At 45.0% G+C, this 26,860-nt stretch overlaps 1 protein-coding gene across 2 annotated transcripts in view; it reads right to left on the bottom strand.

The window, feature by feature from the left end:
• Positions 1–234: 234 nt before the first annotated feature.
• The window catches only part of LOC119397068 (SAGA-associated factor 29), a 98,752-nt gene continuing 72,126 nt past the window's right edge, over positions 235–26,860 (bottom strand). For both annotated transcript variants that reach the window (XM_037664503.2, XM_037664502.2), the window contains exon 5: positions 235–1,318. In XM_037664503.2, the coding sequence (XP_037520431.1) occupies positions 908–1,318 (411 nt within the window). In that variant the 3' untranslated portion in view covers positions 235–907. The remainder of the gene's footprint in view (positions 1,319–26,860) is intronic.

Here is a 26,860-nt window from a genome sequence, read left to right as displayed (position 1 = left end):
ATCAAAGACAGCAAAGCTGTATTAGTCAGTTCTCACACCCCTTTTGAAGCTTGGCGGCTATTCTCAGCAATCACCGATGCCCTAGTCGAGTGACCACTTTGGAATTGCACCGCCAGAAAGCACAACCGTATAAAATCCTTACGGACTTCCCACAAGGAGTGTTTATAAATATGATGTGAGAAACAAAAATGAGATATTGCTGATAAAAGAGATGTGCAAAGGAGCAGTTCACAATTTTAGGAAGACATTTGTAAGGTAACTTTTATTTTATCATCATTGATAATTACATTACAAAGCAAATATTCCGGGCTTGGATGTAAGCTGTGTTGTTTATTATGTGCACACTGACCTTTATCACCTCATGAAAACAGCTGTGGAGTTCTCCCTAACAGTTTTAATGAAGAAAATTTTAAAATGCCTTTAAGTGTTCCATCAGCAGACTTCAATTATAAGGCAGACAAATGACAATGAGAAGATTAATATTACTGCATCAGAGCCTCCTAATCAAATGCCCAGAACATGTCATCTGTTCCCCCTGCACAAGAATGGTGGGAGTACCTTAGACACCACCTATCACAGTGGAACTTCCCAGAAAAAGATGTGCACATTGGAGCAGGTAACACAGATGTGTGCAATCATGAATGGGGCAAGTGCCAAGCAGACATCAGCAGAATCCCAGCTGATACCTCATTAACAGCACTTGGTGTGAAGGAATTTACAAGATTTCATTCACCAGCATGACTAAACTTCACTTTGTTAGATCTCTTCCTTTACAGCAGGACACAACGTACAACTTACCCCTTCGAATCTCTTGGAGATTTGTGCATTCCAACTGTGCAGCATAGAGCAACCACTGTAGCCGTAAGAATTACTGTCTGCCCTCTGAAAAATGCTAAAAGTCTGTGCACTACTTCTTGCGCATCTCTTTGCAGCAGATGACATAACGTTGTGCCACTGCAAGAGGTGGTGAGTAACCTTCCGGGTATGAGGAATCTTCAAACAGTACGAGATAGTCGTCTTGGGGACCACTGGGAGGCTCATGAACCAGTGCTCGATAAAAGCAGGTAGTCTGTGGATACAATGCCATCACGAGTGTTCCTTTCAAAAACAGTGCCGATGGGTCGGTCAAGGGATTGGCTCGCTGAAGCGGTAGGGGAACAACTCTGCGACGGCTGAGCGTGTGCCGCTCCTTCTGTTCTTCGTCAATATCGTCTACCTCATACTTGGCACTGCCATGACTGTAATGGAGCACTTCCGCTAAGATCCAGTTCTCATCATCATCAGGACCACGTGCCAAGGCTGCCACCATGTCACCAACCTGTCATGACAACAAGAAAGGTGCATAGCTAAACAACTCACCAAGCGAAACTCATTATGCAAACAAAACATACAGGGACATGTAAAGCGCCTCATTCCTAATGAGGGACAACAAATGCAGATTTTAATCCAAAAATGCCTTTCTGAATATAAGGTATGTTAAATAATTATCACCAAGTTTAACGTGTTGACGTCACATCGTCAAAATATGTCCAACAGCGCTCTAATAGGTCGGTGATGTTCTGTCCTTCACAAACATTCCATATCGCCTCCTTTGGGAACGGCAGCAATTTTCATACCATGTGATGAGGCACTGCACTTCATTTTTAGCTCCTTCAGAAAAGCACTTGTTTTGAGAGGGCTGTAAATTTGCAGAATCATATTATTGTCCTGATATACTGATGCCACCGAAAAAGATTTACTCCCCTACTTTCTCAAAAAAAAAAAGGGGGGGGGGACTTAAGGGGGTATGGTAGGGTAAATCGACCAAAAAAAGCGATTTTTTTTATTTCATTACTAGAAAATAATAAGCACACTCTGAGGAGCAAAACCGTGTACTGGCGAGCGCGTAGGAGTGCTCCAAGTCATTTCAAAATGGCGCCAAAGACTGCCTCCTGACGGATGTGCAGGCTCTTTTCCATCATTGTTTCTGCATGTATGTATTTTTTTTATATTAAAGAGACCCTGAAACGGTTTCGACGATTTTGTACAAACACATTGGGCCGGTAGAGCAAGCCCTAAGGATCATTTACAGACTGATTTAAGCTCTCTGCGTAAACTGTGTAATTTATTACAAGGCTATAAAGCTGCGAACCGCCACCGATGATGGCGACTCACCCAAACACGTTTTCAACCGCCCACGTACTCTTTGCGAGATGTGTGTGTGTAGGCGGCTGATCTGATTGGATGTACACATGTTATGCCACAGGCAATTTTTTTCGACATAACTGCGAACCAATGTTGTTCGTAATCTTTTAAACTCTTTATAATTTGTTTTGATTAAAATATTGTCACAAGTAAAGAGAACATAATCGCAATTTACAAGTAGGCTTTAGGACTTTTGGTGCACAGTGGACGTCATCTGCTTGTGATACCACGTGCTGCATGTTGACGAGCTGCGCGACCAGCTATCTAAAAACACTGGCAACCAGCATTCTGCATCGCGAGGTTTGTTCTCTGGGTTCGTGGTGTCTGACACGATGAATTGCCCTTGCTACGTTGTGAGCTGCAAGTCCAGCGTTTGGCGCCAAGTAAGTCTACGACACCGGGTGCCTTTGGAAAGCAGCAGGCGTACTGAGTGGCTGCAGCGCATCGGCCTCCCGGTGTCGGATCGACGGCACGATATACGCATTTGCGGTCGCCACTTTAAGGCGGAAGATTATGAATACAGTTCCATGCTGGTGCAGTGATTCGGCCTCGGCATCAAGAAGGATCGCCTCAGACCCGCCGCACTGCTGTCTTTGTTTCTTACCGCTAGAAAGATAAGTTCACAGTCGATCCAAATTTCGTGTGCTGTGCATAGTGCTAGGTAACCTTGGTTCGCACATGGGCACTCTCAAAATTCAACGTAATCTCATTAGTTATTACCATAACCAATTCGTCTCTTCAACGTAGCGTGGTTAATTTCGCAATGCCTCTCGCTGGTTTGCAATTTCCAGCGCTGGTTATAAAATGACAGGGTGCATGTGAATTCAAAACAAACCATTTGACACCACTGCACAAGTGTCAACGTCGTAGGGCCAGCTGGAAATCCCCGGTTTAAGTGTGCGGTATGCATGTTTCCTACATAATGAGCTGAAATAAATCAAATATTTATGTACTTATTGATTCATTTGGCGGTGGAGATAATTTTATCATGTGACTAGTTTGCCCCAATTAAACCATACAGGTGCAAATGTATGCATGTGTGTATAAAGGCAGCATTGCAAGAGAATGTGTGTCAAGTGCTCTTATGCTTAATGTTATCAACAAAACAACATTAGCTGAAATAGCAAATTGTTTGATAGTTGGTTCGATTCATTGACTGTGCTGGGGGAAAATGCATTTTAAAAGATTATCACGGCTTAAGGGGGTGATTGTAAGCAGGTGGCTGTTATAGCATTTACCGTAGGGAAGTGAACAAGCCGAGATATGTTTACACTGCAGTGGCTCTCAATTAATTCACTGATAGTTTTGCTGCAAAATTCCATTTGTTTCTGCCATAGATGGGGGTGCGTCCCAAGCTGTTGTGCACCAAATCGCCCGGTTTAGAACATTTGCCATTTCATCAACACCATTGTTCGTGTAAGGACACCAAATCACAGCAAAGTGATGAAATGCTGGCTTGACAACAAACAAGACGAACTTAGCAGTTCAACGAAGGAAAAAAAACTGCTGATTAGCACAACTCCACTCAGAGTTAATGTACTTGTTCCATCCCAGAAAACAATGACGCCAAAATGTTATACAGCATTTCTTGGTAACATGCTTTTATTACAGACATAGAACAATTCATGCTAGGAGGAATAAGGAAATTATTCTGCATGCAGTGTGCCAATAGCAATCCAAAGACAACACTCAAAACGATTGTTATCCATTACGTTTGTGGTGAATTAAATTGCTGCTTTTTTCCAGTTTCACACACTGCTCCAGAAGAGTGTCCCAGAGCATGAAACTGCCTCGGAACCATCTGCCAGCCAGGTTAGTCCTGCTCTATTTGTGTGGACTGACACTGCAAAGACGTTAACGAGAGAGTGTAAAAGTATCCTATATCATCTCTACATATTGTGGAAGAGAATTCAATAATATCTTTGTTATGCAGCCCCACACTGTGCAACAAGCTAACTCTGGAGAAGGCAGTTCAACTTCCATGGCTCTTACCTCAGAGGTGAGAAAATATTTTGTGTTCTTTCAAACATAACTTGGCACCAGGAAAGTTATACCCATCAGAAGCATTTTAATATCCCTGGGCACGTAGTGGTTGAAAACAAACACAAGCCACTTTGCATGAGGGGATTTTAATACCTCATGCTCAGGAAGGTACCATGTGATGTATAAAATATACAGTTTAGAAAAACCTGATGGTGTAACGTGGTATGTGTATTATCACCTCACATCCAGCAAACCACATGGAAAACTGTGCGCAAGACAGCCACAAGAACAGTGGCAACTCAGACGACGCTGGAATGCCATTCCATTGGTAAGTTGACCAAACAATTGAAAACAAAGCACATCTCAAGCACGAAATGTACAGACGTAGTTCAGAGAGAGGATTCACTCGTAGGCTGTAAAAAAAAAAATAAAGAAAGAAAACTTGCCGAAAATAATGCAAGTTATTGATGAACAGTTGGGCACGACAGCCACTTCAGGAGTTTTGCTCATTTGTGTGTATCATAACCATCCAGCTACGCAGGTGCACATGAGCCTGGAGACTCTGGTTTCTGCCAAGACACAGACAGAGCACGGTGCTGCATCGCATGAAGCACCAGTAGCAGCTGCAGTCAATGTTGCTCCACTGCCACTGCTCTCTGCAGATTTCAGGCCTCTTCGTGGTTCAACACCTGTCCCATTGGATGAATCATCCTCTGCTGATGAAGAGATGCTGGCGGCTGAAGTTGACGCCACCTACTTACCATAATTTCTGCAGGTATTACATGAATTAGTCTACGGTGGACTAACAACAAAATCAAACTCTTGGAGATTCACAAACTACTCAGAGATATTCAAACCATCACTTGAGATGGTTATTGTGTGGCATTGTGCCCACACTTTTTATGTTTGTACTAACAACCAGGCGTCACACAAATGCGAATTCTGTAACTGGGTGTCACAAAATGCAAATTGCGCTACGAGTGGTTTGTTGAGTGCTTCCAACCCATTACAAAGGCCTCTGCGATAATTCTTCATTGTCATCAGCCACAGCATCAACAAAGTGCACATAATGCCTTACAAGTGTTTAGCGAGTACCACGGTTCTTCGCACAATGACGAAAAATTGCATAGTGGCTGCTTCCCTACTTCACAAAAATAATGATGATTTATAGCGTAGTGGGTTCCTGGCAAGTGCACTTCTACTGGTTGCCAAGGAAGCCCATAAGGCTCCCATGATCCATTTCCTCAGGCTCTCTTTAAAGTTAATTCCTTCTCTCTCTCGCTCTCCATTTCTCCGGTTAACGTATGTTATAAGCGTGGTGGGACAGTTAAATAACGACCGGGCGTCACACAATATGAATTACGTAACTAGTGGGTCACTTAAAGCTTCCAACCCATTACAAAGGGCTCAGCCATAATTCATCGTCATGAACCACAGCAATAACCAAGTGCACATAATGCCTCACAGTTGGTACCTCGCTTCTTCGCAGAATAACGAATGATGTCGTGGTGGGTGCTTCCCAACTTCCCAATAATTATGATTTGTGGTGTAGTGGGTACGTTGCTAATGTACTTGTATTAGTACCCACACGAGAATTTACAACAGGCTCTAGAAATGCCGCTCTTCCAGCTTTCGCTGTGACTGTGCTGCGCTTTCCGCGCAGGCCTGGTGTTTTTCCTACCTGAGTGTTTCCAAAGAATACAAATGTGAGGAGGAAGTTCTGTGCCTGTGGGAAGCCTGCTGAGACACTTTCGTGCATTGCATGCAGAGCTGCAAATTTTATGATGAAGCACATGAGAGCTGGTATAGGCAGCGTTAACAGAACCTTTCATTGAACTTAGCTAGAGGAAAGGAGTTTCATGACAGCAGCGATGATCGCTCTTGGTGCTCATTTGCAATAATGATGCTTTATAACACAGCAGTGCTCTTAGATGTTGCCACAAGCTTTAGCAAGATAACGAGGAGTATAGGAAGCCACGGTCCCCTACAATGAGCATGCTTAGGCCCAGCAGCTAGACTAGCAGAGCAATTATGCTAAAAGCTGTGCCCGACTAGAATTAATCCTGCAGGGAGGCTTCACAGAAAAAATTATGACCTAGTTCATAAGAAACACAGAGAGGTTCATGATGAGCACTTTCCTTTATTACAAACACATATTGCACAGGTTTTCAGATGTGGACCAAATAACAAGGGACACACTGACCCATTAGTGCAACTGCATTCTGCGCAGCATCCCCAATGGGCTGCCAGTTACCAAAGCAGTTGCATAGTGGACACAAACAAACAGTAAAATGATTTCATGTGGCATTATTAAAGGGACACTAAAGAGAAACAATGAATTGGTTTAGATTGATAAAGTGTGCTCAGAGAACTCTTGAGTAGCTTATTTCACCACCATAGGTTTATTATTAGAGGAGAAAACCAAGTTCAAAGTTTCATTTTTAAATTTCGCGCCGAACTTTGTAATTCGTGAAGTAAAAGATTTCAAAGAGCATTTAACGTATTATGGCGCCACTGGCTCGACGAAATTTCCACAGACTCGTAATGTCAAGTCTCTGGCCCCCTCAGAGGACAATGTACTTTGATTTAACTGATTAGCAACTACGTAGGCCCAAACAGGCGCCGTCAAAAATATGTGACGTCACGGCAAATGGTGCGGGAATTCCAAGGTGGCGTCGCCACCTGTATTTTCTTTTTGCGAGTTTTCTCGCTTATTAAGTGTCTTCTAACAGCAAGCGTGGCGTTTTTGGTATCGTGGAAGACTACTTTACTAATGCAAGAAAAATCGTTTTGCTCTTTAGTGTCCCTTTAAGCATTATTACTCTGTTCATACATAAGGTTGTTCTGTATAAAGCATTACCTATTATTTTATATAAGACACTGCCAATCAATTCTATTCTAAGCTCATGGAGTGAGAGTTTTACAATAGCCTACTTCTGCACCACTGCGGACAAGCTTTCAGCTGGTATTGCTAGTAATGACAGTTCAAAAAAGATGTGTGTGGCTGGTTAGAAGTGTTGACTGTTAAGTGAAAAGCCATACTTCCAACCAACTGTGGCACTCCTAATGGCAAGCAATGGCCTGGTAATAGTAGGAAAAGAAAAAAAATTCTAGACAAGCGTGCAATAAATATATGCTACAAGCACAGCCTATAGGGAAATATAATATTGTAACCACGCCACAGCATGTATGCTTCTCATTTTTGCCGCCATTACTAGCAGCACTTGATTCATTTTTGATTGTGAGTCCTCCCCCCCCCCCCCCAATTTGGATTCAAACCTATGATAAAGTAGGATGACCTACTACAGTCGAACCCACTCATAACGATCCCAGATACAACGATCTATCGGTTATAACGACCATATTTCGGTGCACTTACGATTTTCCTATGCTACCCATTGAAATTGCGTCCACATATAGCGAACATTTTTCAAAGCCTCCTACTTTTACAACGAACGCTTCAGACACGGTCGCGGTAAAAATATGGCGTATACGAAGCGAAAAAAAAATGTTAAAGTAGGCCTTCTAAAGCATGAGAAGCGCGCGCTCGCGCGTGCCCCGGTCCAGTTTACTCGTGACGAAGATACCAGATATCGGCGAGCACCGCACGCGCTGCTTTCGGACGCTACGAGCGAGGTCACTCGCTTTCCGGTCGTTTCTTCAGTGGCAGAATGGCAGTGGGGAATAAAAAAAAAGAAAGAAAGAAATAGTAGGCAGCATGAAGCCTTGCAGTCAGCTTTCGCACGGCAACCTTTCCTGGCGCCGTTCTCTGCAGCTACGACCGCCTACGATGAACCTATGCCTGGAACGCAAGAATCCATAAAATGCAATAAGCGATGACCGCAATAACTTTTCGGCGCTTAAATGTTCACTGCGTCGACGTCACAATGTGCCGCAAAATGTCTTTCATCTTTTCTGTAATGGCAGAGACCGGCCGATCAGTGATTACGGCTTCTGCGCGATTGTGGCGATTCCTTCACAGATAAGCATCAGAAGAGAGTGAAGGCGACGTGGCGGCCGGCGATGAACGTGCAGTTATGATTTATCGCCGACACCCTTATCACAGTCATCTGCAGCTATCGGCTCGGCTGCACGTGTGGCGTAAACTGGTGACGGCGGTACAAGCAGTACAAGCGCGCGATGCCATCCCTTACGGAAATGTCATATATGGCACTTACCGTAAAATGCCGAGCAAGCGCCCCCCTACAGTGAAGGATAATCTGACCAGATTTGGAGGGGGGCGCCTGCTCGGTCCCTGACCGAAATTCAAGATGGCGGAGGGAGAGCCGCTCAAAATAAAAAATGCCCATGCATGTTTCTAATGAAATTCTTTATTTATTTACTGCTTTTATTCCCCCTCGTCACTGCTAAACCATTGAAGCAGCGACCGGTTTGACCAATACACGACAGGCCACATGACAACAAAAGTTCATAAACAACATTAGATACCCATTGAGTGTACTCATTGTGGTTCTTTTTACACAAGCAATGCTCGTCTTGAAAAGAAAAAAAGTGGCCGCAGGGGCGGGGGGGGGAGGGGCGCTTGTTCGGTCACTGGCGCTTATTTCAGATCTCCCGAGAAAGGAAGGAGGGCGCTTGCTCGGGTGGGGGCGCATGCTCGGCATTTTACGGTATATAAATTATATGCGGCCATATATGAGTATATATGTCTGCATATGTGGCTACCGCTTACCATATATGGATGTAAATAGGGCCATATATGGCGCGATTGGCCCATATATGGAGACAAATACAGCCATATATGGCGCGGCTGGTCCATATATAGAGTGAAATGCTGTTATATATGGCACGGCCACACCATATATGTACATCAAGCAGATCCATATATGGGGTTGTGCTACCATATATGGGATGAACAACGTATATACGGCACGAGTTACTAACATATATGGGGATTGTCATATATGGCAATACGTACAGGAAAGTGGCCTAATTGGTATCTACACCAACAAGAGTATCAAGTATAAACATTGTTGCAATGCAATCATGAAAGATAAAATAATAAGGTCTATGTACGTGTCAGTGAGTGGTTCACTCGTGCATAGCTTGTACTGAGTTTTACATGAACTTTAGGTTTCCAACAATAAGTGGCAATTATTACGAAGTCATTATTATATATACGAGATGTTTTTACAAGGGCGCTATCCTGTCCGCACATATAATACATGCAAGCTCCCAAACCTCGCTATTCTCATTAACCAAGCCGGTGTGTATAGTTGTGGTATATAAAAAACGCCATGCATGCAACTTCTATTGTTCACAGTAATGCATGGTTAAATAAAAGCTAGTTTTAATGCAGCTTTTTATCTCGCACATCAGTGGACAAACTTGCCGATAATTCGAAGTTTGTGATGGCTATATGCTGGACACTTCATTTAACGAGGTTTCTGTGAACGTTGTTTACTCACGTCTGGGATCACTTTCAGTTGACATTTACCATAGTAGTATGCGCAGAGCAATATTTGAGGCAGTACTTTCAAAAACAAAAATGAGACAGTACAACTCGCAGGCCTTATGCTTACATTAAAAATTGGTGTCGTGCTCATGTCTTTCAAAGATGCGCTTTGCGTTTCATTTGGCTGCATATAAACTTCTTGAATGTGCAGATCGTCAACTTAATGTCCATTTGTAATGAGTACATTCAAAGAATTCATTTGATGCGAGGTTTGAAAGCGTCAGTTGAATCTCACTCGATACATACTTAAGGGGCATACGTTAAGAAGTGTCCAAGTGATGCACACACGATGCACATTTAATTCACCAATTATTAAGCGCTCAGAATAATGCAGTTTTATAACACCGAATTCACCAGACTTCTATTTTGTGCGTGTCATTTCTTGATCGGGATCGCTAATAACGTGCACCAATTGCCTTAAATGTTACCTTGCGAATGCATTTATCACGAGACGTTTTTGTGAATAATTAAGGGCCTGACATAAACCAGACTGGCCATTCTATTTACAGCGCTCCGTAGAGCAGCCACGTAATAAATAAAACTACATGGGGCTTTATCCTTTCAACACTAACAGTGTGGCGCATATGCTTGTGAACTATACGCGAATACGTATACATATGCGCGCACATGCATAATTACACGCTCGCGCGCAGCGGCTCATGGGTACGCGGACACACCCGTTTGTTTCAATGGGGCCATATAATTTTTGCCATGGGAGTAATATCGTTGATTCAACATTCATCTAGGGTTTGTAAGAACAGTACATTTATTATGACCATTATTATTATTATTATTATTATTATTACTATTATAGTTGTATATGTGCAATTTTATAACGTTTTTTATCCCTGATATTTTATTATGAATGTTTGCCTTTGTTTTTTTTTTTCGTGCGCCAGTACAAAGACCTTACAGTTGTTCCTGGGCACATTAAAAAACGTTTGATTATTAAATAAACGTTTGATTATTATTATTATTAAAGCATGAGAAGTAAGATAAATATCCGGATCGAACACGTCGTGGCAGCCAGCGTACGTGAAGCAGCGAATTGCAGATTCTACGAACGCCTCCCTAAAAGGTCATGCACCTGTCACTCTCGGCAGCCAGCGGGGATAGAGCGAGCCCTATTGTCCCGAAACCCGCGTGACTAGTTAAACGCGGGGCTGCTTGCACTCGGCGGACACAAGCGAGGACGAGCGATTTCGGTCTGAGGGGTGAGCAATTCGGCGAATGCATACTGGAAACTTCCACTGCACGCAGGAACACAGACGACCAGAAGGCCCGTAGGCCCATCTACGGTTGCGATAAAGAAAATAGCGCACGAAAAGTTTAACTTGTAAGGTGTTAATATCGCGTTAATAATTATGAAGAGTTGAAACTTTGTTTGCCAATAAGCTTCGCAAAATTTACTGCAGCGACAACTGTGTAAATTGCTGATCTCACGGACACCTTAGCGCTGCATCATGATCGAGGCTGTATCCATCCGCGCCGCTGTTGCTTCTTTGCTGACCGGAGCAGCATGCGCGGCTCGTGTTCGTCACTTGTGGTCTCTCTTGCACTTATTTCGTGTTCAGCGACTGCTTTGATTATGCACTGACTTCAACGCAGACCTGAGGAATTTACTTCTCTGCATGTGGTGCAATTGTCGATGCAGAGGCAACTGTGTTTTTGTGGAGAGGCCGTTGGTTTGACCATCGTTAACTTTTGGTGCGGAAAAATGGACGCCTAAGCTTGCGTCCAAGTTTTCCTCGCATCTTCCTTTCTGAAAAGCTGTACGGATAAGTGTGGTCGTCTTAAGTTGTGATTAAGTTCCTCTGGATTTACTGGCTCTGTACACCACAGCCTCTGCTAAATTTTAAGGTAAGTTTATCGTTTTCATTGCCTTCTTACGCTGTACTCGAAAATTATGAAAACTCACAAAGCGTAGTGCATTGCATGTTTTGATTAGTATATGACTGCATAATAATTGTGGTTACGTGATTAAGCCGTCGTATTCTAGCTATTTTATTTTTACAACACCATTTTGTTTTGTTTTTTCTATTTCTACCAGACATGACTCCCCCAATTTATCGGAAGCAAGCGCTGTACCAACTAAATTATGGCTTTCGTGTTATTGTAGTTTTTGTAAAATAAAAAAAAACATAAATATATCTGTATATTTTTTTTTGCTTTGACATTTGAGAGAACACCAAAAGTCAATTACAACTTACGCAATTAACAAATGAAAAACAGTTGGCAATCCGCATCCCCATGTATGTGTCATGACATTTATGTGCCCGTGTCCTAATTTGTCGGTTCTCGCCCAGCTTTTACCTTGTTTTTAGAATTACGCTTGTCTTGAAGATAGGTGCACGGCTAAAACTTCTTGCGAGGGCAATTCTAGAAGACGGTGCACAGTACTCACGGTTTGAAACGGGACAATTTAGGACCAATTAACGCACATACTTTCGTCTCCACCGTCTTCAGTTCGGGTCATATCGGCGTAATTGCGACTCGATCGCGTAGACCAAAGCAACATTATATGTAGAGACCAGATTAGTTGCGATATGATGTGGTTATCTCGAGCGGTTGCGCATACCAGTCGTTATACTAAAAAAATGTGATGTCGCCTTTGAATCCGTGAGCACTGTACGTAATTTTGTACAAGTCGACAAATTAAACCAGACTGATCTGCTTAGGACTTGCAATTGATTAAAATATTAATGTTTTAGTAGCTGTATCAATAGCAGGCAACGTTTTGAAAACACAATTTTTTAGCGTCTGGTTTTCAAGAAATGTCACTCCATTTCTACTCGCACAGAGACTTATAGCTGCCATTTTTCCACTATACTTGCACATCACAAGCTTGCGTACCAGCCGCTATTGGTCGAACTCCATAAAGGTTAAATATCACGTCCCCTAAATCATTCAATGCACACGCAGTCCACATGGTCAGTGGCAAGTAGATAATTTAATTTGTCTCGCAAAAGAATCCCAATTGACACGCAAAAATATTCTCAATAAAAACACGGTGGACAATGTGTTTATGAAACTGAATAGTAAAAATACGTTCTTTGTGCGCAAAAACGGTTCAGAAAATACAGATAGGAGTGCGCTCTGTCCTATCTGTCTTTTCTGAACCGTTTTGCGCACAAAGGACGTATTTTTCCTTTTAGAATGCAGTACCAACCAGCCCAAGTAGCCACCCTGTTGAAACTGAATAGAATATGTCGATAAGCACTCAATTTAAACACAATGTATCTTTTCGTGAAAAGTTGATATAGCTTGAATGAAATCACTACAAAGAAACAAGAGAGCAACTTATTTGCATGCTTTTTAGCTACATGGGCACAGAATGCTTCGATCGTGCATGTTAAAAGAATATAACTGATCTGAATCTTAGCTGCCTTGCCAAACTGTTGTTGTGCAGTGAATGTCTCCATACATTAAAATAACTTGACTAACAATCATGTGCTGACCCCAAACAGTAATAAACAGCAAAATGACAGTTCTAGCAATAAAGCTTTGAGGATAACTAATTTTTCTTGGGAGGGCAGTGAAACAGCTCACAACCCTCGTGTTAAAAACACGACTGATACTGCAGACCGTTGGGTGGCATCAATAGGCCTGGTGCGCGCCGACGGAAGCGCCATAGGCGGCGAACTCAATCATTGCTCTTGGGAAAGCAAGCAGACGGCCGCCGTGGTTTCCTACGTTGTTGTACATGTGTTTCCGCGTTGTTCACGTTTCCGTAGTGAAATAATCAACGTTCGTCGTATGTGTGTTGACCGAAACTTCAAGGGATGTCGAATAACAATTGCTGTGGAGTGGAGTGCTCAAACACCAACAAAAACGCGCCCGGAACACGGTTTTACTCACTTACCGCAAGGCCTCCTGAGCAAGAGCGACGGGAGCAATGTATCGCCGCTGCTCGTTGGCAAAGACGAGCCGCTTCGTCATTGTGCGGGTTAACACGTCGCTTCTTGTTCTAATGCTTTCGTTCTGCCATATCAGTGCTCGCTGGATGCACTGGATCATGTTGATACTGGTAGACGACCAACGTTATCGGCCTGAGCATGCGTTGGTTCGGTTCGGCCGCCGTGCAGGGCACTTCACTCAAACGTTCTATATTTCAGAAGTGTTGTAGTTCGGGCGAGTTGGTCATCCATGAACTTAGCTTGTACTAGCGCGGTACATGTACCGCGCTATTCCAAGCTAAGTTCTATATTTATTATTTACAGAAACAGAAATGCAGCAATGGTTGACTTCAGAAAGAAGAAGAAGTGATTGAGACGTCACCTTTGTAAACAAAACAAAGCGGATGTTCACCACGAGCTGCACCTCATAGCTCGATCTTGTTACGCTGGTCTGCGCGACGCACCTTTAATATTCACCGGCAAGACGATTCACTCCACGCGGACGTTCGTTCTCCTCCGCAGTCGGTCATCACGTCTTCTCGGCGACTCTCTTCAAAACTTGTCACTGTCATCTCTTGATACTTAACTCACAACACTAGATCATCAAACAACACGTCTTCTGCGGTCGAGCGAACGATGCTATCACTAGAATGACATAACTTCGCCGACTAACTCCTCACTGACTGACTCTGCCCCCGCGTGCTTGCTGCGCTTACATTGCCTGTATCGGCTCGCGCCTGGGTTCGGGAAGGTGCGTATGATTCGTATGTGCGTAGCACAGCGAAAGCTAGGGAAAGCGCGAGATCCTCTCACCGATTCGTCTGCGGAATCAGACGGCGCCGCTGGCTCGGCTTCGCTTTCTCGAATATCCCAATCTTTCGCTGCTTTCGCGTTCGTTGGCTGTCGGTGGCGTCTTCTGCGGAGAGGGTAAGAGGCGCGCGGGCGCACTCCCGGCGCCTTTTTATACTTGTTTTTTCGATGCGCGCGCTCTGTCGCGCACGAACCGTCGGCGCCAGGCTTTCATGCCGTAGTTCGAAATCGGCGACGTGCGCTTAGTTAAGCGCTCGTTCGTGACAAACATCGTGCACAAGTCCACTTTCGTAGAGGCCCGCGCTTTTCCTGCAGCTGCCAGTGCAGAATTAGTTGTCTGGCACCCACACGAAGGGGGAATAGCAGCCGCGAACTTCATTCATCTCCTCACAACAAAGCTGTGCAAAGCGCTGTCGTCTGCTCGGCTTCCCGCACGTACTGTCGGCGGCGCCCGCTAGGTGGCTATCAGTGGCGCCTCTATTAGAGTCACTAGAAAACTTTCAGAGTACCGCAAATGTAGGCTGCACGCGGGCAACATTGAGCGGCAGCGGCCATTTCCCTTCCGGACCGTCTGGCGCGTTGGTAGCGTGTGTTGAGAAGTGACCGATCTCTTCGCCTCGATGCCGTGTTACGCTCGGCGTAACTGCAATATGTGTGTGTGTTTCTTCAAAAGGATATCAGAAGTGATTTCGAGTCATCGACAGTCTGAATTGACTGCGCGGTAAGAGGTGTAGCTAATGAAACGTGCGGTGAATGTTGCCATGTGCTCGCGGTCGTGGCTTCATCGGTCTCTTTTCGTTACACGGCCGGGTGTGTTCGCAAGGTCCGGAGCTGTAGACATAGTTGCATTAGCGTAATGACCGTGCGAGATGCCATTTACTTCGACACTTGGTGAATGTTGACTGTTTGCGCTAGCTTTGCAGTCGGTGTTCACGTTCACCTCATAGCGCATTCGATAACATTATCGAACATAGAGAACACTCAGCATTGCGTCCTTCGACTGATCGCTGACGCATATCTTACTTGCGCACCATGCTTGCTGTTCAGCTGGGTGTTATCTGTAATAGAAGTGGTGTGTGTACGGTGAGTGGAAGTTGTGCGTGAAGTGTTTGTCTCGGTTCGGAACGCCAGCAGCCGAACGCATGGGCAAATCGGCGTGCGGTAGGTAAGGTGCATCTTATTTTGCGAACACGTTGTCATTTCCTAACAGATACGTAGAAAATAGGCCACCAAAAATGATTGACGTCACTACTCAGTTGTTTCATTTCTTATTTTTTGTCTCCTTAATATTACCAATGTCGCAATGCATTTGCAAATATTTTGCTGTGTTCCGACAAAGTTTTCTTTTTCTTTTTTTTGGCGTTGCCAGCGCGTAAACGGCTAGTGTTCGGTTTCTGCACTGCTTTTAACTTCAACTTTTTTTTTCGCAATGCACTCTTGTTAAAACTTCCTCGGTGCAGTGCTTTAAGTTATCTTGATCAGAAATAGCACATCCCGAAAATCTTTAACGCGCATGCTACTGCAACACAGTATGTATATAGATCTAGGGCTCGCATGAAATCGATTCCCTCAATAGGTGAGAGGATAAGCCCTTTTTTTTTTGCTGTGACCATTTCTCACCCGCTAAACAGTATTGTAAGGGTACGCTCGGCGCAATGCAGCATTAGCAACATTCTTTTTTGAAAAATATAAAATACGCTTAATAACATTGCCTTATACCAAGTTTATCAACAGAGTTCCACGCTTCAGTTTTGCGCAGTGGCAAATGATCATGCGACAATTGCCTTCAAGGTATAAAGTAAACAGTTATTATTTTAATAAGTCTTCGATTTCGCTCTAGTGCGTGACACGCTTATGTAAGTCGAAATGCATGCACAATCTCAAAGTCAAAGTCAAAGTTTATTTTCCATTCTGTTGTACAGAAAGAAAGGACTGTGAAAAAAAGCTGTGTTAGAGAGCTGATCTGTTCAACAGATTGAGATATAAACAGCCGAGCAAATAGAAAGGTATGTATGTAGTTCTCAATATCGCTGAACATAGTGAACCGAAAAGGTGAAGTATCCTGTTGCATGAGAGGTTTTCCAGCAAAGCTTGTGTAGTTCACTGCAGAAAGGAGTGTTCTTCGAGGGGGGCGAATTCATTCCGCGGCCATCTGTGCAGCCACGTACAACGACGCTCTTTGACGTTAATGTTTCCCACACGGAATGCAAAAATATACGAAATTCCCGGAGTAGCTCACCAGCAACGTTCGGTTACTGGTGAGCTACTCTCTGGTATCTGCATGATGCGTTTAAAAAAGCGACGAACTACTTCTAGGGACCGTGGTACTGTTAAATGTCCAGCCGCGCTCTGCATTCAACGCGCCTGCACCCAAAGCGCTTGGAAGGGATATGGCGGCGAGAGGTCACGTGATGCGAGTAAGCCAATCGCGGCGGCGGCGGCGCGCGGAAAACAGATGCGATACTCTGAAATTTTTCTAGTGACTCTAGCCTCTATAGGCGGTGCACAAGGCGTATAATCATGGAGCCTTAATTCTAGCTGTAGAATGATTTCTGCAGCTTTAATTTATGCCGTCCTCACTAGCGGAATTCATATGTAGCATTCATCTATATATGGCTATATATAAAAGTACCCATATAAAGCCATATATGGCTTGCATTCATATATAGGCCTCATCCATATATGGGTATATCAGGAATTGGGCATATCAGGCCATATATGGCCATATATGGCACATATCAGGAATTGGGCATATCAAGCCATATATGGCTATAAATGGCACATATATGGCGAATATTCATATATGGGCCTGATATGCCCAATTCCTGATGTGGCCATATATGGGAATTTTTATATACGTCCATATATGGGATTTTTGTAAGGGATTGCCGTTCGAAAGTTAGCTTCCGCCGCGCCGTGCGAGATAAAGTGCGCGTCGCTTCGTGTAAACGAAACTAGCTTGCTGGTGTTGAGCGACACAGGCACCGAGAAACGTTGATGCACTTACGAGCGTATACAGCGGGTTTTATTAGGCGGCAACCCAAGTGCGCCGCGCCTGTCGTGCAGGGCCGTCAGAGCATCGCGGAGACGCAGAGTGTGCGTTGCTTGCAAAATGCTTGTCTTCGCCACGTTGAACGAACAGGCCGCTCGCCACACCCGTGCACGCTCCGAAGTGAAGCGGGCACAAAGAGCGCACAAATGCGCGTACAAGTGCAAGCGGCCCGGCAGTGATGGCGTGAGCCGAGTAGGCGACGCGCTGCACGCAACTAGCCAGGAATGATCGGCTCCACGTAGCGGTACCGCGGTTCAATGAAACGGTGTCGGTTCACTGCAAAGGCAGTTTAATTCACTCGTGCACGCAGCGGACCTCGCTTCACAACACGAAAAGGCCTAACTTCTCACCGGAGGAGTTGTTAGCACTTTTCAATAAAAATGCGCAGAAAAACAAAAAGCGGCTTGGTCGCTAAATGCATGTTTTTGAGGGCGAGTCCATTTACAACGAACTACTGATATAACGACCAGTTTTCGCGACACTTTCGAGTTCGTTATAAACGGGTTCGACTGTATCGTGTAAATACGGTAATAACTCTTGTTCTGTAGTGTGTCCTGGCCCGATAGTGATATCGTTTCCCTTCATCATGCAGGATATGTCGAAGAGCTGCTGAAACACTCTGTGGACCTCTGTGAACACTCGTCGTACAAGGAGAGTTTCAACAACGAGGCAGTTCAGCTGTGCCATATGTCCCTCACATGAACGGCCATCAAATGAGGAGCTCAGTACTCAGAGGAGCACACGCTTTTCGACACGATCACCCTCATGAAAAGAACTACATCAAATCAGTAACACGTATTTATGATGATGATGATGGTTGGCATTCAACATCCCGAAACCACGATTTGATCGTGAAGAGCGCCGAGGAGTAGGGTGCCGGAAATTTTGACCCTCTGGTGTTCTTTAACATGCACCTAGTCCTAATCCAAGTACATGGGCCTCAACCATCTAAGCCTCCATCGGAAATGTGGCCGCCATGGCCAGGATTTGATCCAGTGACCTTTGGGTCAGCAGTCGAGCACCATAACCACTAGATCATCGTGATGGGTAGTGACATGTATTTAGGGTAGCATCAAAAGCTTGCCGTCAAATCTATTTTCACATGTGTGCTACGGCTAGCTGTCTACTGAGAGCCACTGTGTGAATCGAGCGAGAGAGGCACATTTGATGGGAGAAAGATCGAATGCTCGGCTGAGCAGAAAGTGTGCAGTCACAGAAGCGGTGCAGCTGAAGTCTTCTGACACTTGGGCAATGCAGCAACCATTCCTGGCTGATGGGCAATGATGCAACCGTGACTATTTGTGGAATCTGCCGTTAAAACTTTTTTCATGTGTGCGTTTTCTACGGCTAGCCGTCAACTGAGAGCCACTATGTGAATCGAGCGAGAGAGGCACATTTGATGGGGGAAAGATCGAATGCTCGGCTGAGCAGAAAGTGTGCAACCACTGAAACGGTCCAGCTGAAGTCTTCTGACACTTGGGCAATGCAGCAACCATTGCTGGCTGGTGGGCAACAATGCAACCACAACTGCTTTGTGGAATCTGCTGTTAAATCTTTTTTCATGTGTGTGTTTTCTACGGCTAGCCATCCACTGAGAGCCACTGTGTAAATCGAGCGAGAGAGGCACATTTGTGGAAAGTGCCGTCAAATCTATTTTCACGTGCACGTTTGCTACAGCTGGCAGCACACAGTGAGCCACATGAACTTAAGACACAAATTGCTTAGAACTAACTAGAAGTAACAGAACAGAAGCTCAAGGCAAACTTCTGGTCTGTTACTTCTAATTAGTGATTAACAAAGAAAAAACGAGCCCTTACAATTCCCTTTTTTTCATTCATCTCCTTGAGACAGGATCACAAATCTGAAAGGACGACTAGATTGGAGTATTTGGGAAATGTCACTCATGTTGGGGCAAGTGCCTCTTGGAGGCACACACCCAAACATATATATAAAGAAATGTTGAATCATACTTGCTCGTCTGCTTTGTATGACTGTTCTGTTTGGCAATTGCCCATGGTGTGTGCACTTCTATACTGTTTACTCTGATGAAAATGGTCTGTGATTGTCATCAGTAGAGAAAGATCTGATGGTTAAGCCCTAAAAATTATTAACTTAAGAGTTAACTGAAGATCATGCACGAAGCACAGTTACTTTGGAGCACAACATGATTAAGTAACAAGTCTGCTGGCAAAAATGGAAACCTGAGCAGACAGCTCAACCTAAAAGGAATGTGGAAATAATTTATGCGTCATTTATTCTGCAAGCAGCATTCAATTAAATTTCAAGTAATGATGTAAGAAACTGTCACGTGCCTACAGAGGTGGATATCTGAAGCCCACGTAGTCGGCTGATGGAAACTGCTTCCGGATGGCCGTGACCACGCACACAGGCAGCACAACTCTGTTGCGTCTCCCCAGCCTCTTCCAAACCCACCGAGTGAAGAATCTGTACGCCAGAAAGCGATATTTCCTGAAAGAAGGCGTAAGATTATGCTGCTGGAACTGCAACTTCAACATGTTTTTTACGTCAGTATTAACTGTGCACTTCTCCTTCAACCCCGACGCCGTTTTCCTGCAGCTCCCAATACAGAGCGCGCAGCACCGCGGAGCTCAGGCACATGCTTCGGAACTCCTCATGCGTAGTGATGCAGCCGTCCGGACTTCCGCGCACAACTTCCAGTATGTCGCGGCAGCACACTTGTTCAAGGGCCGTTGGCGTTGGCCCGCAAAGCCCGCAGTCACACCTGCATCGCCGAAAATCGGCGTAAGCGATCGTTATCACGAATGCCACACATACACCGCGAAATAGACAGTGTCTTGTCGGAATCGTTTGTAGCGCTTGTAGTTATCAAGCACAACATACAAGTTACACACACGGCACAGCAAGCGCGACAGCTCTGTGAGGTCGAGCAAGTACCGAAAAGAAAAGGTTACTTCGATCATTTACGCTTACCGGTGATCGTTGTCATCGTCGTGGAAATCCAGCGAGTCTGGCGGTGGTGGATCACTGCTGCCATCCTCAGCACGAAGCGCAAGATCGCGAAATGGCGTGTCACTGTATGGGTCGAAACCCATTTCTCGGCTCATTCGGCACAACCGCTCTTCGAGGCCGGGGTCCATCCTCAGCAACTGTCTGAACTGCCGTGAAACAAAACACGCTGCTCGGATGGCGCTCACAGGAGACTGACGATCAGCCGAGCCAGCGGCCCAGCGCCTCACCCACTGGTGGCTACTGCGCTGGCTTCGACTTACTGGAAGTAGACGAAGCGATGGCACGCAAGCGTTCTCACACGTCACATCGTGACGCGGAGCCTCTTGAAGGCGGAGTTTAGCCCCAAGCGCTCAAAGGAAAAGTTGAGGGTGAAAGGTGAAGTGAAGGAGGAGGGAAGCTATGTATTATACATAGCTCCCTTAATAAAGGGCGTTTCAACTGAATTATGGTGCCAATGATTTTCTCCAGTAATGGTCTTAGCAAAAACGAAATGTCAAAAAACAGTTTCAGGGACCCTTTAACTATGGCTAGATCAGTTGAATGTATCCACTTCTTACCATTTTCATACGTTTTGATTGCAAATTTTCCCACAAAAATGACTTTGTAGCATAGTCATTGCTGTACATTGTGAGTTTTTAAAAATAAACGTGCGTTTTCCTTACGATTCGTTTTTTTTAATATTTTACAAACTTGATGTATCTTTTCTGGAAAACTATCAGACCGATCGCGCTGAAATTTTCTGAGATTATACCTAAATCCCTTCCAAATAGTCTGAAACTAAAACTTTAAATAACTGTAAGTTATGATTAAGAAAAAAAAATTAATTGGAAAGTCTCTTTCATGGCACGTGACATGTAAAGACATTATTTTTTTTTCTTGTGAGATAAATGTAGGAGCCCATTGTTATAGGTAGGGAATACCAATATCAGGTGGAATAAGCATGCCAAATTTCATGGTCGTACTTTTTTTTAGTTTCTGAGAAAGGGTACATTTACCTTTGTACACCAGTCCAAAATTTGGTACTCAACCAGAGAAAAGCAAGAGAAGCTACAGGGTTGGAATTACACTGAGTGAAGGCCACAAGTTTTCTTCTTGAGTACGCAAAATTGAGAACAAAATATGGAAGAGTTCCCGAGATATAAAGCTGACACCAGGACAAGCCGTTTACCCCACTATACCCCCTTAAAGGCCAACTCCAGCGATTTTTTGGCCATGTCAAAGTAATGGTGCTTTTATGTTCCTGAGACGCTCCTGTCACGGGCCCGATAGCAGAAATACTTGGCAAATTGGAGAATAATTTTCAATAAGCAAAAAAGCGCAACACCGAAACCGAAACCCAACCGAGTGTACTGTCTACGTATGACGTAGACGTTGTTACGAACGAACCGGAAGTCGTGCAAGGCATGCCAGTCACGCCGGCACGGAGTATGAGAACTGTGACAGCCGGGACGAGCAGGCGCACTGTGGAGAGGTGAGCACGCCGCGCATCAGCTGTAATGTCTGCGACTGACAGTGCCGCATCTGATACAGACAGTGTCTCGACCAGCACAGCACACGCTCGCTGTAGCGGCCGAAGTTAGCGGTGTCCTCAGCTGCGTCACTTCCGCTGCCTTCCCAATACTGACGTCACAGACGCAATGTTGCCAATAATTGTGGGAAGCCAGGAGGGCGTTTGCAGACAATCTTTAAAATTCATTTGCAAACAATCTGCGCATGTCTCAAGCCTGTAATTTGGCATAAATGACGAAAACGCGCAAAGGAACGTACCCAGCGAATTTCATTGAGATCCATCGACCTCGAAAAATCGCCGGAGTTGGCCTTATAAGGCCAAGGAAGGTATAAGAAACATTAGTCGTAGTTTTTAAACTGTATTATAGTAATTATGATTTAAAACTAAAGAAATTACAGTGGACGAAAAGACAAGTTGCCGCTGGCAGTGACCGAACCTGCAACCTTTGGATAACACATCCAATGCTCTAACACTCCACCTACTTTCTCAAAGGCACATAAAAGGAAAAAAAATGAAAAACCAGGCCATTAACAGATGGGCTTTCCTTGCATGGAAGGAGGAGTGTGCCGGCATGTGAGGGCCCCCAGGCTTTCCTGCCTGCTGCAGAGACACGCTTGGGTGGCCCTATGCAGGATGAGAAATGGCACTCTGAGAACGTTCGAGCCACATGTGCACTTAGCAGCCTTCGGCCGACGGCTTTTACAGCGAAAGCTGTTATGAGATCATTTCACCGGCCGTTTTTGGCGCCGTAGTTGTCCGCCGCCGCCGGTGTCCGTAACCAGTATCGCTCGAAATAAGAAAAAAACAAAATAAGAAAAAAATTCCAGGATGGAACGAGGTTCGAACCTGGGCCCTCTGCGTGGGAGCCCAGTATTCAACCTCTGATCCATGCCGGTGCTTGAAACTGCTTTGCAAAAAGGTCCTATACAGGCTTCATGTCGGGAAGGAACAACATTAGCATATGTAATATGGCGTGGTAGAAGAGTAAAATAAGCACCAAGCGTCGCACAACGCGAATTCTGTAACCAGACGTCACACAATGCGAATTGCGCAACGAGTAGGTTGTTGAATGCTTCCAACCCATTACAAAGGGCTCTGCCATAATTCTTCATCGTCATCAGGCACAGCATCAAGAAAGTGCGCATAATGCCTTACATGCGTTTAGCAGGTACCAACGCTCTCCGTAGAATGACGAAAAATGGCACAGTGCCTGCTGCCATACATCTCAAAAATTACAATGATTTATAGCGTAGTGCGTTCCTCGCAAGTGCACTTGTATTGGTTGCCAAGGAAGCCCATAAGCGCATGATCCACTTCCTCGGGGTCTCAGTAAAATTACAATGATTTATAGCGTTGTGGGTTCCTCGCAAGTGCACTTGTATTGGTTGCCAAGGAAGCCCATAAGCGCATGATCCACTTCCTCGGGGTCTCAGTAAAATTACAATGATTTATAGCGTAGTGGGTTCCTCGCAAGTGCACTTGTATTGGTTGCCAAGGAAGCCCATAAGCGCATGATCCATTTCCTCGGGGTCTCAGCAAAGTTCCCCCCCCCCCCCCGTCTCTCTCCCACGTCAACGTATGTTATACAGCATGACGGGAGAGGGAAATAGCGACCGGGCGTCACCCAATGCAAATTACATAACTGGTGGGCTGTTTAAAGATTCCAACCCATTACAAAGGGCTGAGCCATAATTCTTCATCGTCATCAGTCGTCGCGTCAACAAAGTCCACATAATGCCTTACAGACGTGTAGCTGGTGCCTCGCTTCTCCGCAGAATGACGAATAATGGCTTATTAGGTGCTTCCCAACTTCACAAAAATTGTGATTTATGGCGTAGTGAGTACCTTTCTAGTGTACTTGTATTGTAGCCCCAAGAGAGCTTAACGGGCTCTAGAAACGCCCCTCTTCCAGCTTTCGCTGTGACTGTGCTGCGGTTTCAGCGCAGGCCTGGCGTTTTTTTCACCCTCAAAGGCAAGAGGGATGTCACTGGAAAAACCAGCTCATTGGAATTTTCAAAATAAACCTTGATGAAGAGAGGTCCTCTTTTAAAACTGTTTGTTAATAAGTTTTAACACGAAAGTGTTTTATGCCGGGGTCCACCATGGCTACACTGACGTATTTCCGTCACGGATATTATGTTGTGAAATATAAACTAATACATGTCCAAGAAAAAAACTAGAAGAAAAAGTTCCGTTGCCGGGAGTCGAACCTACGACCCCTCACTCCGCAATGCGCGGCGCGAAACCACTCAGCCACAAAGCGTACATTCTCCGGCTTACTAACGCCGAGCTATTTATATACACCATTTACCGTTGGCAGTACTCAGAGCTTGGTGGTTTCAGGGTGTTCTTGTTATCACTAGCGAGATGGCGTGAAGAGCGCGGGTGCGCGCTTAAAAGTTGTCGCGCAGTACTCAGAGCTCGGTGGCTTCAGCGTGTTCTTGTTCTCACTAGCGAGATAGCGTGAAGGATGCGGGGGCACGCTTTAAAGTCGTCTCCCCGCGAGTTGCAATGCGAGGGCGCCTATACAAGGGGGTGTCTCTCGTGCACGCGCACTTATCTCGTGAGGGGGGCGGTTTGTACACCTTGTGCTTTCACCGCAAGTTTCTGTTGATGTTACAGAGAGCATGAAGGTCACTTCACTCACTGCAGCAGTGCGTTTCCGAAAGGAGCATGCTGGTCGCACGCAAAGAAGTAACAATTGTGACAGTTGTTAGCTAGCGCTTGTTCTGTGTATGTTGTTTTCCTGAGTCCATTCTGCTTTATAGCGCGCTGCATGTTTTGAGCTGCTTGCAGTTCTTCATGTGACATTACAATTTGTTGCTATAGCATTCATTTCTTCGCCCTTGTGGCGCAACAATGCACAATAAACACTAAACTACCCATGTGAAGACGCATTTCACTTTCGCGTTATACCAATTCCAATGAAAGGGGGATTAGTTATGTTTTTTTTATAGTATCTTCACTATGTGCATCCACTTTCGTGGACATGACTACACAACAGCAAACTGCTCAGTGCCATTGAAAACTCATGCCTTCGTTGCCCAGAGTGTCCTTTATGCATACTCCAAGAGTGAGCAGCAGAAGTCAACATTAGAGGCTTGTGCAAACAAAACAAGAACGGAGGCATGCAGCTCTAGTATATATTTTTTTTATACACAGTGGTGTGAAAACAGTTTCACCAACAGTAGGGGGTGAATGTCTCTCCAAATACATTTTTAATTGTGCCGCATTGTCTGCTCATCTTGGCCCTGTCTCTGTAGGCCTAGCTGCTTCAAAACAAGCAGCTGATCTCAGTAACGTTGAAACACACCTTATGCTTCATTTCCAGCGTGAGATGACACAAAGCTACGGCTTATATACAGTTAAACCTGGATGTAACGAACCTCTATTTAACGAATTCCTGGAATAAATATTTTTTTTTATTCCCCAACTTCATCCACATAGGGAACGTGAACTGAGTTGGTGGTGCCGCGGCGCTGGAGTGAACGAAAGCTACTGGCATGCTCCGCGCAGCAGCCGACCCACGAGCAGAGCTGTGTCAGGTTGTTAGCGGCGTTTCGCAATGTCAATTATAAATTGCTGTGTCGTAAGCTGTGCTAATAACTATAAGAACTATGCACCTGGAACAACGTTTTCCAGTTTTCCACCGTGACCATGCTTCAGAAACAGGTGGGAACACTGCATTAGTCTACGCCACGTAAAGCAAGTGATCCTGCGAGCACGCTTATGAAGCACATGTAGCTAGTTTGCTGTGAATTAACGCTCTACGCAAGTTACTTAACTGATATTTTATACTGCTGACGGAACCGCGTGGCAGCCAGCAATGTGATCAAGTCTGCAGTCTACGTTTCATTGGCAGAAAGCCATCGACAGATCCAGCAATTTTCCGTCGTATGCTGCTGCTGTTTTTCCGCTGTACCGCAGTTCGTATACTGTGCAGTTGGTAAGCAGGAACAGTTAGGAAGAAGACCCTCATGCCTGACAAAATGCATCGCGGACCGCGAGAATTTAAAAATTTATTCCCTTTGTACTGCCGTTGCCCTTAACCTCACTGTGCATGCAAGCAAAGCCGCGCCACGCCGTTCTATTGCGCTGCGTGACAGCTAGGATATCACGTGCAAAGCTAACATGTGACAAAATTACTCAATGACTCATGCAGCCCGAGCAATGTCTATGAACAAAGCTTAACTACAGCACGGAAAACTTCGTGGAACTGCCACACATTGCTAAATGCAACATGCACAGTTCAGCGACTGTAAATTTTACTTGCGCACATCGCAAGGGGTTGTCTAACACACGTCAGACACAAATGTCATCGTTTACTCAACAATAAGCAGGCAAAATGACAAGAGAGAATGCATATAAACATCAATGGTGACGGCCTATGCTTCGAGGTTTACGCTGGCCAGCTGCACGAATTGCCCTTTCAAAACACTCCGTCGCACGTCCATGCTTTGTCACATCGAAAGCATGATTGATTCCATACAATTTGTCCTTTCTCTTCGTCTGAGGCCCTAAAAGAATCCTGCACTGCCAACTTTCTGAAAGCCTAGCCGTTCTATCAAGTTTGTCGCCTTCGCGTGAACGCACGGTTCATGGCACGCCAGTTGAAAATGAAGTGGCCGCTAATGGCCACTCGTGGCACTGGCGGCATAAGGCGGCAAGTTAATCGAACATGCAAAGACACACAAAAAACCCTTCAAATTATCAGTGGACCGGCTGCGCATTGGCGACAAAACGTACGCATACGATGTCACCACTGCATCAGTGGTTGAACTCAACAGATAGCTAGGCACTGGGATGTCTCCAGCGCATCGCGTTGCTCCATCCTTTTCATTGTCATTCACAAATATTCGAAGTGTCATGTCAAAACGTGACCATCTTGCTTCCTATCTTGATGACTGCGATTGTGACGTTCTTGTGCTGACAGAAACATGGCTGCACCCTGATATTTC

This window comes from Rhipicephalus sanguineus, chromosome 6, assembly GCF_013339695.2.
Source record: "Rhipicephalus sanguineus isolate Rsan-2018 chromosome 6, BIME_Rsan_1.4, whole genome shotgun sequence".
In the NCBI taxonomy this organism is placed as follows: Eukaryota; Metazoa; Arthropoda; class Arachnida; order Ixodida; family Ixodidae; genus Rhipicephalus; species Rhipicephalus sanguineus.
The sequence above is the reverse complement of the archived record's forward strand: the minus strand, read 5'-3'. Positions and strand labels throughout refer to the sequence as shown.